Source organism: Psilocybe cubensis, chromosome 7 (assembly GCF_017499595.1).
Source record: "Psilocybe cubensis strain MGC-MH-2018 chromosome 7, whole genome shotgun sequence".
In the NCBI taxonomy this organism is placed as follows: domain Eukaryota; kingdom Fungi; phylum Basidiomycota; class Agaricomycetes; order Agaricales; family Agrocybaceae; genus Psilocybe; species Psilocybe cubensis.
The window spans coordinates 1,540,972-1,555,314 of NC_063005.1; the positions used below are offsets into that span (position 1 = coordinate 1,540,972).

Here is a 14,343-nt window from a genome sequence, read left to right on the forward strand (position 1 = left end):
ATTCATAAATGTGCATATACAATCCTTACTACTAGCCTTTATGCCCACAATAATAGAATTACACCTCAGAGGTCAAATTGTAGTCTCTGGAAGTCCATAATGAGTCTGAGAGGTATTACTTAGGCGTGACTTATTGTCACGTGTGGTCACGTGTACCATTATATAAGCGGCCAAAAGAACATTGTCAAATTTTCGAAAATCTCCCAAACTCGAGAAAACACCATTTCTGACGTGTTAGACTAAAAAAAAAGGAAAAAAATTAAAATCTTTATAACTTCTTGAGATCAAAATTTTTTTGAAAAAAAAAACCACAGATGTGTTCAAAGAAGCATAACCTACATATCTGTGGTTCAAAAATGTAGAATAGTGTGAGTGCAGAAGGGTTGAAAAGGTTCGGAGGTAAGCCAACTTTTGCTTACCTAAGGGGGTGCTGGTTCCTGATGAGCCCAATCTTAGTTCTTCCATAATTCGCCACGAATTTTAGTACAGCCATGTAATGACGGAAGCAACAATCACAGACAAACAAAGTGCCATATAGAGTGGGACCCTATCCGTGGTTACGATTTGGACGCTGCATTCGCTGAACCCCTGCCTTGTGCGTCCTCATTCTCGCACAGGGACCATGGCCTTGGCAGCACAGTCGAGTCAAAGTGAAAGGCTTAATCAAATCTTCAGTGGACTGAAGCACAGAAATGTGGAAATTAAGTTGCAATCAGCTGAAGAGCTTCGACGATATGTGAGTAATATCATTGTTCGTGCTCTGAATTGACGAATCTCAATTATGTTTTATAGGTATCTATGACAGTCGCTGAGATGTCATCCGATGCAGCGTCCAAGCTATGGGATGACAACATTAATAGAAGACTGTTCGATCTGACTCACAGCCAGAACACCTCTGACGCGCTTGGAGGTCTACTTGCTATAGGTGTGCTGCGACAACTAGAGACCGAACGATGCTTACTAAAAAGCTTGTTTAGAGAAACTGATTGGCATTGAACAAGAAGAGACTATAGAATCTAAACGCAATCTCTTCCGTTTCTACAATTATGTTAAACATCTTCTCCCAAGTACCGACACGAGTCTCATGCTTTCCGCCTCCAAGACGCTAGGAAAGATTGCAGAAATAGGCGGCTCAGCTTTTGGAGAACGTTTTATGGACTTTGAGGTTCCAGCCGCTGTGGACCTGATGCAACCCGACAAACAAGAGTCTCCTCGATACGCTGGGGTTTTAATTCTGAAAGAATTGGCCAGAAATAGCCCCACATACTTCTATTCCCATATCGGAACTGTTTTTGACAACATATTAGTACCCCTTAGAGATCAACGCGTTATTGTCAGAGAAGGAGCAGCCGAGTTATTAGCCGCCTGCCTGGAGATCGTCACTTCGAGGGAACGACAAACAAGAACTCCTTATCTCTCTAAGGTCTTGCAGGATGCACAACAGGGCCTCAAGCAAGCTCAGCCAGAGGTTATTCATGGGTCTCTGCTAACATATCGAGAGTTGCTACTCCATGCGGGAATGGTGTGTGTTCATATAGTCTCTCAGTCTCTCCAACTGCAAAAACTAACACTTTATATCAGTTTATGAAGGAAAACTTTTTGGACACAGCCGATCAAATTCTTCGATTCAGGTCTCATCGCGATTCCGCTGTTCGTAAAATGGTTATCACCATGATCCCATCTCTTGCTGCTTATGATACTCAAACCTTTACGGAGCATTTTCTTCACAAAGCCATGGCGCACCTACTGACCCAGTTGGAAAAGCCCGTGGAACGCGATTTTGGTATTTTAAAGGTTTATTTATCAATATAATCTGCTTACTTGAAAATTAGCTTTTGTTGCAATTGGGCACACTGCGGCCGCTGTTGGAAGCGATATGAAGCCTTTCCTTGACCTCATCATGTCACAAATCAAACAAGGACTGCAAGGTCGAGGGTATGTCATATACTCCTTGGAACCGCTCAGTACGACTTGACGTATCTTGATTTTACAGCCGAAAAAATGCCCCTCCAGAAGAACCGATCTTTCAATGCATTGGTATGCTAGCATCGGCCGTTGGCCCAAACTTAACCAAACTCTTGCATGATCAACTCGATCTCATGCTTGCCTGTGGCTTAAGTGAACCATTGGTACAAGCCTTGGTCGCAATCGCTAAGTATATCCCTCCTCTTTTAAAGACCATACAAGGTGGGTATCCCTCCAGTGAAGTGATACTATGCTGAATTGTCTATGATAGACCGCCTATTGGATCTATTGTCGCAGGTTTTAAGTGGCCAACCATACAAACCTCTTGGTGCCCCTCCCTCACTTGCGAGGGGTGAAATTGGTGTTTCAAATCGTGATTTGAACCCCACCCAGGTTAGTATTATCCTTGATGATTATTCGACAACTCAAAAAGTTTGACCCTGGTAGATAAACGGAACCGACAAGAATCCAGAGCTGATTACCCTAGCTCTTACTACGTTGTATACTTTTGATTTTACCGGTGGGTCAAAATCCTCTCCATTGGTATTGACTTTTCTTGACGTATTTCAGGTCATGTTCTAAATGAATTTGTTCGGTCTTGCGCTTTGCCGTACTTGGAGGATGACAACCCGGAAGTCCGCAGAGCATCAGCTTTGACCTGCTGTGTGCTCTTCGTCAAAGACCCAATATGCTATCAGTCCAGCACCCATGCTATTGAAATCATAAGCGACGTTTTAGACAAATTGCTCACCGTTGGCATCGCAGATCCAGGTATCTTGATCTTCCTTATTACAATTGACAGTTTGCTAATATTTTCGGTGACTTGCAGTTGCAAGCATAAGGCAAACTGTTTTGTCCTCGCTTCACGAGCGCTTTGATAGACATCTTGCCCAAGCTGAGAATGTCAGATCTTTATTCATTGCACTGAACGACGAGGATTTTAATAACCGTGTCACTGCTGTTGGTTTAATTGGTCGCCTTGCAAAACACAACCCTGCATATGTCATGCCGTCGTTGCGAAAAGCGTTGATCCAGCTCCTAACTGAACTTGAGTATTCGACAGTTATGTGAGTTGTGTGGCTTGGAAAATTGATCTCAATCCTGACAAGTTCAAACAGGCGAAACAGGGAAGAATGCACGCGATTACTTACGTTGCTTGTTAGTGCCACTCAACGCCTAATAAAACCGTACGCTCTTCCCATGCTCCGCGTCCTGCTGCAAAAAGCAAACGACTCCAACCCCACTGTTGCTGCCAATGTTTTAATGTGTCTCGGCGAACTTACATGTGTTGGTGGCGAGGATGCTATTCAACACGTTCCCGAACTGATGCAAGTCATCATCTCGAGACTTTCAGACCCAGCCTTAATCAAACGCGATGCTGCCCTCCATACTCTTGGTCAAGTGTGCTCTAGCACAGGCTATGTTATTACACCTCTTGTCGAACACCCTCAGTTATTGCCTCTCTTGTCAAGAATTCTTAGGACAGAAACCAGCCAACCCGTTCGTCGCGAGGTCATTAAGGTTCTCGGTATCCTTGGTGCATTGGACCCATACAGACGCAAGGTAATTTTTGCAGTGACCAAATAAATATCATGAATAATCCTTTTTGTTCTACTATTTACAGAGTAAACCGAAGGAGGATACATCCAGTGAAACGGCTGTAGCTGCTGTAAACCAAGTGCCTGTTGCCCAGCATGTAGCGACGCCTGCATCTGATGATTACTTCCAAACGGTAGTGATCAACGCACTATTATCTATTCTCAAAGACCAGTCTCTCGGCAGCCACCACCATAGTGTTATTGAAGCAATTATGTCTATTTTCAAGACACAGGGCCTGAAATGCGTAACTTTCTTGCCACAGGTATGTTCTTCGTGTTGCCGATTAACTCTAGTAAACGTCTTTCGTAGATCATCCCGTCATTTGCATCTGTTACAACAGGGTCGCCTGCTCGTTTGCAGGAATTTCACTTGCAACAGCTTGCTATCCTGATTGGTATCATCAAGCAGCATGTTCGTAACTATATGCCTGACATCTTTAGCCTGATAACCGAGCTTTGGGAAAATGCAACGCTTCAACTTCCGATAGTTTCTTTGATAGAAGCTCTAGGAAAGGCTCTGGACTCCGAGTTCAAGCCTTTCCTACCCTCGATCTTGCCTCTCTTTCTGAAAGTCTTCGATGGCGAGCTGACTGAGAAACGCATCAATATTCAAATCAAGATATTCGATGCCTTTTTGACCTTCGGTTCGAATATAGAGGAATATCTACATCTTGTCATTCCCATCATCGTCAAGTCATACGAGCGCCAGGAGATCGTTGAAAGAGCAGATTCATTGACGGCGTTAAGGAAACGTGCTATTCAGACAATTGACGGGCTCTCTAGACGGGTTAACTTCTCTGACCATGCCTCTCGCATCATTCATCCTCTTATTCGTGTTCTTGAGGGAGGAAACAATGAGCTACGTATGGCTGTCATGGACACCCTATGCTCACTTGTGATTCAATTAGGGTCCGATTTTGCTATATTCGTGCCCACCATCAACAAAGTAAGTTTCATCTGTCCTAGGTGATCAACTGCTAAACTTGTTATAGTGTTTGCTGCGAAATAGGATTCCTCATCCCAAGTATGAAAACCTGATATCAAAGCTCCTCAACGGTGAACGCCTGCCTCAGGAAGTTGGCGTTTTAGAGCTGCTGTAAGTGTATGAATACTGCACGCGCTCCCTTGTAATAATCGAGTTTTTTAGGTTGAGTGAAAATTCTAAGGCACCAGAGTTTTCTGCACCTGCTGAGGCAACAAAAATGAATGTCAATCAGCAGCATTTGAAACAAGCATGGGACACCACCCATATCACCACTAGGGACGATTGGATTGAGTGGATGCACAGAATTGGGGTCGAATTCTTGAAAGAATCTCCTTCTCATGCACTCCGTGCCTGCATGAGCCTTGTCGATATTCACCCGCCTCTAGCAAAAGAGTTGTTCAACGCTGCTTTTCTTTCTTGCTGGGGGGAGCTTTATGACCAATACCAAGTACGTCTTTTTTCTGAGCACTGAGCTCCTAGTCATCTGCTCATAATTCTTCAGGAGGACCTTGTACGCGCCATTGAATTTGCCATTACGTCCACCACTGCGCCTTCTGAACTCATACACCGCCTGCTGAACTTGGCGGAGTTCATGGAGCATGAAGAAAAGCCTCTCCCCATCGAACATCGAACGTTGGGTGAATATGCTATGAAGTATATGGCATACGCAAAGGCGCTCCACTACAAAGAACTCGAGTATTTCTCAGAATCATCCCCCGCTGTGATTGAAGCCCTTATTTCTATCAACACCCGCCTGCAGCAGCATGATGCCGCATGGGGCACTCTAATCACCGCTCGGGAACAGTATGACGTTACCAAGCATGAGGAGTGGTACGAGAGGCTTGGTCGATGGTCAGAAGCACTCGTCGCATATGAGCGGAAGGCCGAGCTAGATCCTTCTGCTCCGGATGTTCAGATTGGAAGAATGAAATGCTTGCACGCTTTGGGAGAATGGGATCAACTTGCTGCTCAAGTTGACGAGAACTGGGCAAACGCCAATCATGAGGATCGTCGAGAAATTGCTCCTATGGCCGCAGCTGCTGCTTGGTCCTTGAACGAATGGGACTCAATGGATGATTATATTGCTACTATGAAGCCAGACTCACCGGATCGATCTTTCTATCGGGCCATCCTTTCTGTTCATCAGAATCAATTTCCAAAGGCACTTGTTCATATTGCAAAGGCGCGTGATCTTCTAGATCCCGAACTTTCTTCCTTTGTTGGAGAAGGATATGGTCGCTCGTACAAGTAAGATTAACCTACATGTCAAAAACACTGACTCGTTAACAAAACTCGGTAGTGTTCTCGTCCGGGCACAGATGCTGTCCGAGCTCGAAGAAATAATTGCATTCAAGCAATATGCCGACCAACCTGAACGACAACAAACCATGCGGAAAACATGGATGAAGCGGTCAGTTTTTGAAAGCTTTCTTTATCTATCGGCTATCGACTAAATGATTATATAGATTGCAGGGTTGTCAGCCTGATGTAGAAGTTTGGCAAAGGATTTTACAGGTTCGGACTCTTGTCTTAAATCCAGAGGACGACCCGATGATGTGGATCAAATTTGCTAACTTATGCCGCAAAAATGATCGAATGGTTCTGGCCGAGAAAACAATCAACTCGCTGCTCTCTCCGGACAGGGTGGGTTCATTTTAACTCCTTATTCTGCCCCTCCCCCTCAATATCATTTCTATCTATATCATTTTTAGCGCATGCATGATCATCAAATCAAAGCTCCCCCGAACGTTGTCTATGCACAACTGAAGTTTATGTGGGCAAAAGGGGCTAAAGATCATGAAAGCCTCAACTTCCTTCGGCAATTTTCAGCGAGCTTAGCTCGGGATGTTATGCAAGAGACAAACGCCTATTCGCAGCGCCCTGGTGTTTCGAAACAAAAGATCGCAGAACTTTCCAAGCTGGTTGCTCGTTGTTACTTTAAACAAGGAGAATGGCAGCAACAGTTAAAGGACCAATGGAATCCTGTATGCTTCGTTTTACAACTTTATTCCCGCATTGCTAACAAAAAATAAAGAAAAACGTTGAAGACATTCTTCATGCATATCTTTTGGCAACGCGTTACGACCCAAGCTGGTACAAAGCATGGCATACATGGGCGTTGGCAAACTTTGATGTCATCGAGTATCTGGAAACTCAAACATCCGACGTCCCTATCGCCCGACTAGTTTTGCACGTTGTACAAGCAATAGAAGGCAGGCATCCCAAATGTCTCTCTTTCCCGCCTATCCTCATTTGATTGAGCAGGTTTCTTCCGATCAATTGCGCTCCGTAGTCAAGATGCTCTACAGGATACACTGAGGTTGCTCACCTTGTGGTTCAAATTTGGCTCACACGATGATGTTAGTCACGCAATGAGCGGCGGCTTCTCAACAGTTGAGGTAGATACATGGCTTGAAGTCATTCCACAGGTAATTTCTTGCTTATTCGAAATACACGAGCCATCCACTTACGCTCTATATAGATAATTGCGCGTATCCAAACCCCCCATGCCAACATTCGCAGAAACATCAATCATCTACTGACCGACGTTGGCAAACATCACCCGCAAGCTTTAATATATCCATTAACTGTGGCATCAAAGTCTTCCAGTGTTGCACGACAGAATGCCGCCATTGCTATTATGGAACGAATGCGCGAACATAGTCCGACGATCGTCGCACAGGTAAGCAGCTTTTGCGTCTTTGGTTTACTTCGGCTAACTTTGAGGCAAGGCCATGGTTGTTAGCAGAGAGTTGATCAGGGTGGCTATTTTATGGCACGAACTTTGGCACGAAGGGTTAGAAGAAGCATCTCGACTATTCTTTTCAGAGAAAAATCCTGTAGGTATGATTGCGGTATTGGAGCCCTTGCATGATATGCTTGAAGCTGTAGGTCATTATTTTTTGTTTGCTAGCTTGGTCGTCTTAATTGGCGATAGGGTCCTACAACGGCTCGAGAGACGACCTTCGCTCAAGGATTTGGAAGAGAACTTCGGGAGGCTCGAGAAGCAACTCGTCGTTATCGCGCATATGGTGATACCAGCGAACTGGACAAAGCTTGGGATATATATTACGGTGTAAGCACCTCAAAGTTTTGTTGAACTCCGCGCCTTAACCTCCGCGACAGATTTTCAAGAGAGTTGAAAAACAACTACCGCAGTTGACTACTCTTGATCTGCAATACGTATCGCCTTCTTTGTTGAAGGCGCGAAATCTTGATCTCGCCGTGCCTGGTAAACGTTTTATTGTATATGCTTATTTTTGCTCGCTGAATAAGTATTTGACAGGAACGTATCAAGCTGGCCGGCCTATTACAAAAATCGCAAGCTTTGCCACCAAGCTAACAGTAATTGTATCCAAGCAACGTCCCAGGAGGCTTTCTCTTAAGGGTGACGATGGAAGGGATTATCAATATGTCCTAAAAGGTGGGAAAGAAACTATATACTCATCTCTTCTTGTTTGACATCATATACTCCCAGGCCACGAAGATCTTCGTCAAGACGAACGAGTCATGCAATTGTTTGGTTTGGTTAATACTTTACTATCAGTTGACACCAATAGCTTCAAGCGTCGCCTCCATATACAAAGGTATCCTGTCATTCCGCTGGCACCTAATGCGGGTCTATTGGGATGGGTGCAAGACAGCGACACTCTTCACGTCTTGATACGGGATTACCGAGATTCCCGGAAAGTACTACTAAATATTGAATATCGCCTGATGCTCCAGGAAAGTATGTTTGTTTGCTCCCTGTCTTTGTAACTAACAATTTCTGTATAGATGGCTCCAGATTATGAAAGCCTTTGCCTACTCCAAAAAATAGAGGTATTCGAATATGCGTTAGAAAACACAACGGGCCAGGATCTTTACCGAGTTCTATGGTTGAAAAGTTCAAACTCTGAACATTGGCTTGAACGACGAGCCACGTACACCCGCTCTCTCGCTGTCAATAGCATGGTTGGGCATATTCTAGGGTTGGGCGACCGACATCCTTCCAACGTGCTTTTGGAACGAAGTACTGGAAAGGTCGTTCATATTGATTTTGGTGATTGCTTTGAAGTTGCCATGAACCGCGAGAAGTTCCCAGAAAAGGTCCCTTTCCGTCTCACGCGAATGCTAACCCATGCCATGGAGGTATGTTATTTTTTTTTAATCCGCACAAGCTTAACACCTTTTACATGTGCTCTTTGAACAGGTTAGCGGGATTGAAGGCAGCTTCCGTAATACATGCGAAATCACTATGCAAGTTCTTCGTGACAATACTGAGTCTTTGATGGCGGTTTTGGAGGCGTTTGTATATGACCCTCTCATCAATTGGAGATTGTTGCAGGCGAAAGAGAACGATACACGTCCTACCGAAAGTAAGATACGTTCCATTCTTAACACGTGGTTTTTCTCATCTTTTTCTAGGCACAGACCTTGGTCCTGAGCGTGCTGCTGAACTGGCGAGGGCAGCTGGGCATCCCCAGGGACCAATGCGAAAACTGAAAGCGGATGAAAATGATATTTTCAACGGTGCGACTTGATCTAATGCCCAGACTAAGTACATTAATCTAACAATCGATTAGATGAAGGACACCCTGGTGGTGCTCAAGAGGTCCGGAATAAACGAGCCCTTGAGGTGTACAGACGTGTGCAGGCTAAAATAACTGGTTCGTTTAACTGCTATTGAACAAGCTTATGTTGCTTACCTTTTCTAACAGGCCGAGATTTCGGTGGAAGCGTTGTGTTGACTGTCAGTATGCAAGTAGAAAAACTTATCGAACAGGCCACAGCCTTGGAGAATCTGTGTCAATGTTTCTCAGGCTGGTGTGCATTCTGGTGACCTCTTCTTTGCTTTGATTTGCTATGTAAAATCTCCCTTTTCACTAATATCTTGTACCAACACCTATGTAATATGCATACATTGGAGCTTCAGTTTGTCGATTTTTCCTATTTACATATATCATATGTTTCTTCTATCCCATTAAATTTAATTTTTGGTCTATGCACACGCCGAATTTACTGGAATCCGAGTGTCGATAAATCGCCATACAACTACTATAAATGGAAGCTGCTATAACAGTTGACAACATGTTGATCATCTGCCGAGTAACTACAATTATTTACTTGCAGTGCATCCTTCACATCATTCATCCCTTTTTTTGCTCTTGCCTCCTTTGTATACTTTAGCTGCAACCTCTGAGCTATCTAAAGTCCACTAAAGATGCCTCGAGGAATACCGAATGCCAAACGAGATGAAACTGGGATGCGGTACACCACGTTCAGCGTGCCCTTAACGTGCGTCAAACTATTAGTCTGCGCACGCACATATCTAACTTGCTACGTCCATAGTTTTAACCCCAAACACGCTAGCTCAACTTATCTGAAGACAGAAGCACAAACCTTGTGGGCCAGGAATGCTCTCCGGAAAGGCAAGGCGACCGAAGAAAGTCCACAAGACCAAAGGTAAGGAGGGCTTCACACGACGCCGGTAATTCTAACAAAAGAGTAGACGTGGATCTCAAGTCATTGTTATACACCCGGGGTCACGGTTCATTCGAATAGGAAGAGCATCCGACGTGAACCCAATCTCTGTGCCGTGCGTGGTTGCGCGAAAATCGAAGACACCGTTTACCGTAGCTCCTCGAATCCAGTTAGTATCGCGTCCCAGAAATCAACAAACAGAAGATGGATTATCTTCAGGAGACAAACTTCCGGCCAATGGGACTGAGCTGCCGATGGATGACCCTGTAAGACGCCTTGATGAGACTCGCAATCCTCTGTTCTCATGCCATTTTTGATTCAGTTTGACGCTAAACTAGCATCTATAACAGTATCGTTGCGTGATAGGATGAGATTCTATAAATTACGAATTACACCCAATGCTACCAAAATTGCTTCTACATTCAACGAGCAATTTCAACCTGAACGAATTGCTGAACACAATGACTATCAAACTGAATGGATTGATTCATCTTGTCCCGATGAAACACTAGTTGGGGAGAAGGTTAGTAGAAACCTTTATGAAAATGTATCATTAACAAGTTGATTCATAGGCCCTGCGTATTGTCGACCCAGTGACCTCCAAATATATCGTGAGATGGCCGATATATGGGTCCAACTTCAACACTCGGGATTACAACTCTGTTCAAGCAACTCTTAGTGACCTCGAGGAAATCATTACCAGCACCTTACGTGATAAACTGGACATCAAGAAATCAGAATACAAGGTATCTCAGTCCCCAGATTACATTTTTTGTTTGGGTGTCTGATTTATGATGGTTCAGAATTTCTCTGTTATGCTCGTAATTCCCGATTTTTATGATAGAGCATATGTCAGAGAATTTGTAAATCTCCTAATTACTGTTATGGGATTCAAACAGATCTGTGCCCAGCAGGTCAGTTGTGCTTCAAACCGAATGAATAATTATGACTCATCAGCTTCAGGAAGCTCTTGCGGCTACTTATGGTGCAGGAATTTCAAATGCTTGCGTAGTAGATATTGGTGCTACAAAAACAAGCATTGCCTGTGTGGATGAAGGACTCGTGTTACCAGAGACTCGGTTAGTCTATATGATTTTGTGATTGCATTCACTAATTTATTTGGCCAGGATGTCGCTGAATATGGGCGGTGAAGACATTACCGAATTTCTTTATGTACTTCTAAAGCGTATCAAATTTCCTTACCGGGATATTGATCTTAACCATTCTTATGATTGGCAAGTGATGGAGGATCTCAAATTCAGACTTTGTACTCTTGCAGACGTATGTTGTATTTTCGTCCAATCTTTTGACGGAACGAATACTTACAGCGATATCCATAGAGTGATGTAGCACTGAATCTATACGATTTCAATGTGCGAAGACCGAATAAACTTACAGAAAAATACGGTTTACGCGCATACGATGAAATTATTCTTGCACCAATGGTAAAGAATGTTCATCTTGCGTTATTTTCTTATTGAATGTTATGGAAAGTGTCTTTTCGAACCTCGTATCATTGAATTTGACAACAAACGGGAGCACCTGCGACCTCATTCTCGAAATGTTACTGAAGAGATTTTGGGTCATCAAATGGAATACGTTGTCAGTGTCTACAGTTCATACTACTGTTTCTATCTGGCTCATTGATTTAGACCAACGCAATGGCTATATCTACCCAACATCTAATGCCTATGCTCCAGCAACAGCAATCACAACAACAATCCCAATCTTCCGAGCAACCTGTAAATCCTCATCAGGAGATCCCTGGGGAGCCAACAGCAGGTGTGTCCGGTGGCGTGCACCAGTAGCTTTACTTTCTAATTATATACTCTAGAACCCAGTTCTTCTTCGAAACCTGATCTAGATGCCCAGACTATGAATGTAGACAGTGTAGAAACCGAGGCTTCCGCTTTACCGGACGACCGGTTGGAAGCTCACATAGAAGTTGTTGATGTCGAGGAAGATGGAAAGCAAGCCTTCGTCCAACCACACCCAGTTTCTCAGCCGATAGCCCAGGCTTCTCAACCAGGTTATACCATTGACATTTGTTTTGAAGCAAGTAAACTGCCTCTCGATGTTGCGATCTTCAATAGTGCACGAGCTGCTGGTGGTGATGAGAAAATTAGAAAATACCTTCAGGCAGTGCTCGTGATCGGTGGCTCAGCGCTAATTCCTGGGATGGCTCATGCTCTGGAAAGCAGGCAAGTCAAAGTTGAAAGTCACTCGTATAATATATTTGTCTAATTGTAGAATAGATTGCAAGCTATTGCAACACCACTGGTTCCTAACATGGAGAAGGTTCAGATAATCCCCCCTCCCAAAGAAGTCGATCCTCGCGTTTTAGCCTGGAAAGGTGCGGCTGTCCTCTCCAAAATGGACAGTGTGTCCGAATTATGGGTTTCATCATCTGATTGGGTATGTTCCTTGACTATCTTGATCTTTTGTTCGACTGATTATTGTTCGTTAGGATGTGTTTGGGATGCGTGCATTGAAGGAACGATGCTTCTATTTGTAGTTTGTAATAGATTTTCATTGTCGTTGGCTAATACATAGTAATGGACTCCTTGTTCGGGAGATTTCTTATGTTTATTGGTACAATATGATAAGTGGGAATTGAAGTTAAGTTGGTCAAGCACTTGGGACACAAATGATCATTCAAACTAGTGGTCCTGAACTAGTAGATTGCGACAAACAAAACAAAGAAGAATATATAAGAAACTGCAAAGCTTCATAATAGAACGATGTTTGTGAGTTATCTTAAAAACTGAAAACTTGGAGGGCAATGGATTCAGAGGGAATCCTCGGGTCAGCATATCTTCACTTGGGTTTCTGATTAAATGCAGTCGGCTCGTCTTTGGGCATTGATCACAAAATGTAAAGGCGGGTGAAGGATGTGGGAGGGTAGAAGCTGCCGGTAAGAACTACTAAACGCCGAGTTTCTGCTTCATGTTAATGAAATCTTGCGATCCCATCGTGCTCCAATGGTTCAATATGTAGGCCATTTCTTTCTTGCCTTCTCTGCAGTATCAAAGACGTCAAAGGACCCCTATGATTAAACGTGTTTGCCCAATGTATTGAAGCGATGTACTTACCTATCCTTTTTAAGCCACTCCGTCCTTAAGTGTCCACCCTCTCTCCAGGCAATCACGTCCAAGGTATCCGAGACCTTTTCAGAATCCTTTTCTTCCGATGGTTCCCTCTTCCGAACACATCCTCTGCCGCGATGCTTTCTCGATTGTGATCCCCACGTGCTTTCTATTTCTTCTTTCTTTACATTTGCTTGCGAATATAGCGGCGGATTGATGAGCTTCTCGACAAGAGACTCGACGACCGACGCGGTAACACGATTAGGAACAAACGGGAATGTCGATTGTAAGCGAGGGATGCGTTCGGGTGTAGGGGTTAGGACACTGCGGCATATTGGGCAATCGACAGATTCGTGCCAAAGTCCGCATACGCGATGTAAGCGGGAAAAGAACCATTTAAGAATGCAGAGACCGCAGAATGTGTGGCCACAATGAGACGGGGTCAACGAATAAGGAGATGCAAGAATTTCGTAGCATCTGAGAAGGTTTAAGCTCCCGTACACAACTCGATAAATAATTTGACATACAGTGCACACGTGAAATGTTCTTCGAGTTGTCTTAGTATCGACTGAGCTTCCCGTTCTGCGATTTGTGATATAATCTGGGACGTCTGGTCCTCCTTTTTAGAAAGGGACTGGATCCGCTCGTCAAGTTCATTCATTCGGTCCCTAAGATTTTGTTCCTTCAGTGCAAGACGTTTCTCACGTCGCTCCAGGTCTGTTGTCGTAATCCGCTTCAATCGTCGAAGGTCGGAACCGGAAGCTGTCGACAGCTTCGCGCCCGACGTGATATCCTCATCGCATGCTCGGTCATCATTAAGTTGGGTGGCACTATCAGATAATCTTCTTCTCTTCGGTTTCGGAACAGAAATGGATTTCGCTTGGGATGCGATTGAAGCTTTAGTCGCAGCTATACGAAGAGTGCCCAATAGCATCAGGGTTACAAGACCTTTCAATATATCAAAAGAAAGGTAAACCTGCACGATCCTTCAAACGAGATGAGCGTCGCTCTTTCATAGGAGTGGATTCTGATTTATTGGGCATGAAAGTAAAGAGGTGGGAGGATATCAGCAAAGTAGTGGTGGTGAAAGGGTTAAAGCTTGTGCCTCTGATTTACATCACGTTGCAGTCTCACCACGTGACTCTAATTAGTGATTACGTGATAGCGCAGTTGCGAAGGTGAAGATGAACCTTCAACTCTTTCTTGATTTTTTCTGAACTCCAGACTTTCAACGCCTTGGAAACTG

General features: G+C 44.1%; 2 protein-coding genes across 2 annotated transcripts; one reads left to right on the forward strand and one right to left on the reverse strand.

Annotated features, from left to right (window-relative positions):
* Window positions 1-622: 622 nt before the first annotated feature.
* JR316_0008019 (Serine/threonine-protein kinase tor2) lies at window positions 623-12,526 on the forward strand (the record flags this gene model as incomplete). The annotated part of the gene is made up of 46 exons (XM_047893736.1): window positions 623-736; window positions 793-925; window positions 978-1,522; window positions 1,582-1,783; window positions 1,833-1,935; window positions 1,994-2,187; window positions 2,237-2,358; window positions 2,413-2,485; window positions 2,536-2,736; window positions 2,795-3,032; window positions 3,084-3,528; window positions 3,590-3,826; window positions 3,874-4,509; window positions 4,556-4,659; window positions 4,711-4,996; window positions 5,051-5,796; window positions 5,849-5,959; window positions 6,015-6,192; window positions 6,261-6,533; window positions 6,584-6,776; window positions 6,814-6,977; window positions 7,031-7,231; window positions 7,281-7,436; window positions 7,487-7,624; window positions 7,675-7,780; window positions 7,835-7,972; window positions 8,027-8,278; window positions 8,336-8,679; window positions 8,741-8,906; window positions 8,956-9,060; window positions 9,114-9,197; window positions 9,249-9,354; window positions 9,742-9,825; window positions 9,880-9,993; window positions 10,040-10,277; window positions 10,334-10,534; window positions 10,584-10,757; window positions 10,815-10,925; window positions 10,975-11,090; window positions 11,139-11,292; window positions 11,352-11,456; window positions 11,506-11,613; window positions 11,664-11,793; window positions 11,846-12,212; window positions 12,267-12,426; window positions 12,479-12,526. 46 exons carry the CDS (start codon window positions 623-625, stop codon window positions 12,524-12,526), a joined length of 9,204 nt encoding a protein of 3,067 aa, XP_047747051.1.
* A 409-nt stretch (window positions 12,527-12,935) lies between these two features.
* JR316_0008020 (Tripartite motif-containing protein 5) lies at window positions 12,936-14,031 on the reverse strand (the record flags this gene model as incomplete). Its single annotated transcript, XM_047893737.1, has 3 exons — window positions 12,936-13,029; window positions 13,104-13,574; window positions 13,625-14,031. 3 exons carry the CDS (start codon window positions 14,029-14,031, stop codon window positions 12,936-12,938), a joined length of 972 nt encoding a protein of 323 aa, XP_047747052.1.
* Between the last annotated feature and the right edge of the window lie 312 nt (window positions 14,032-14,343).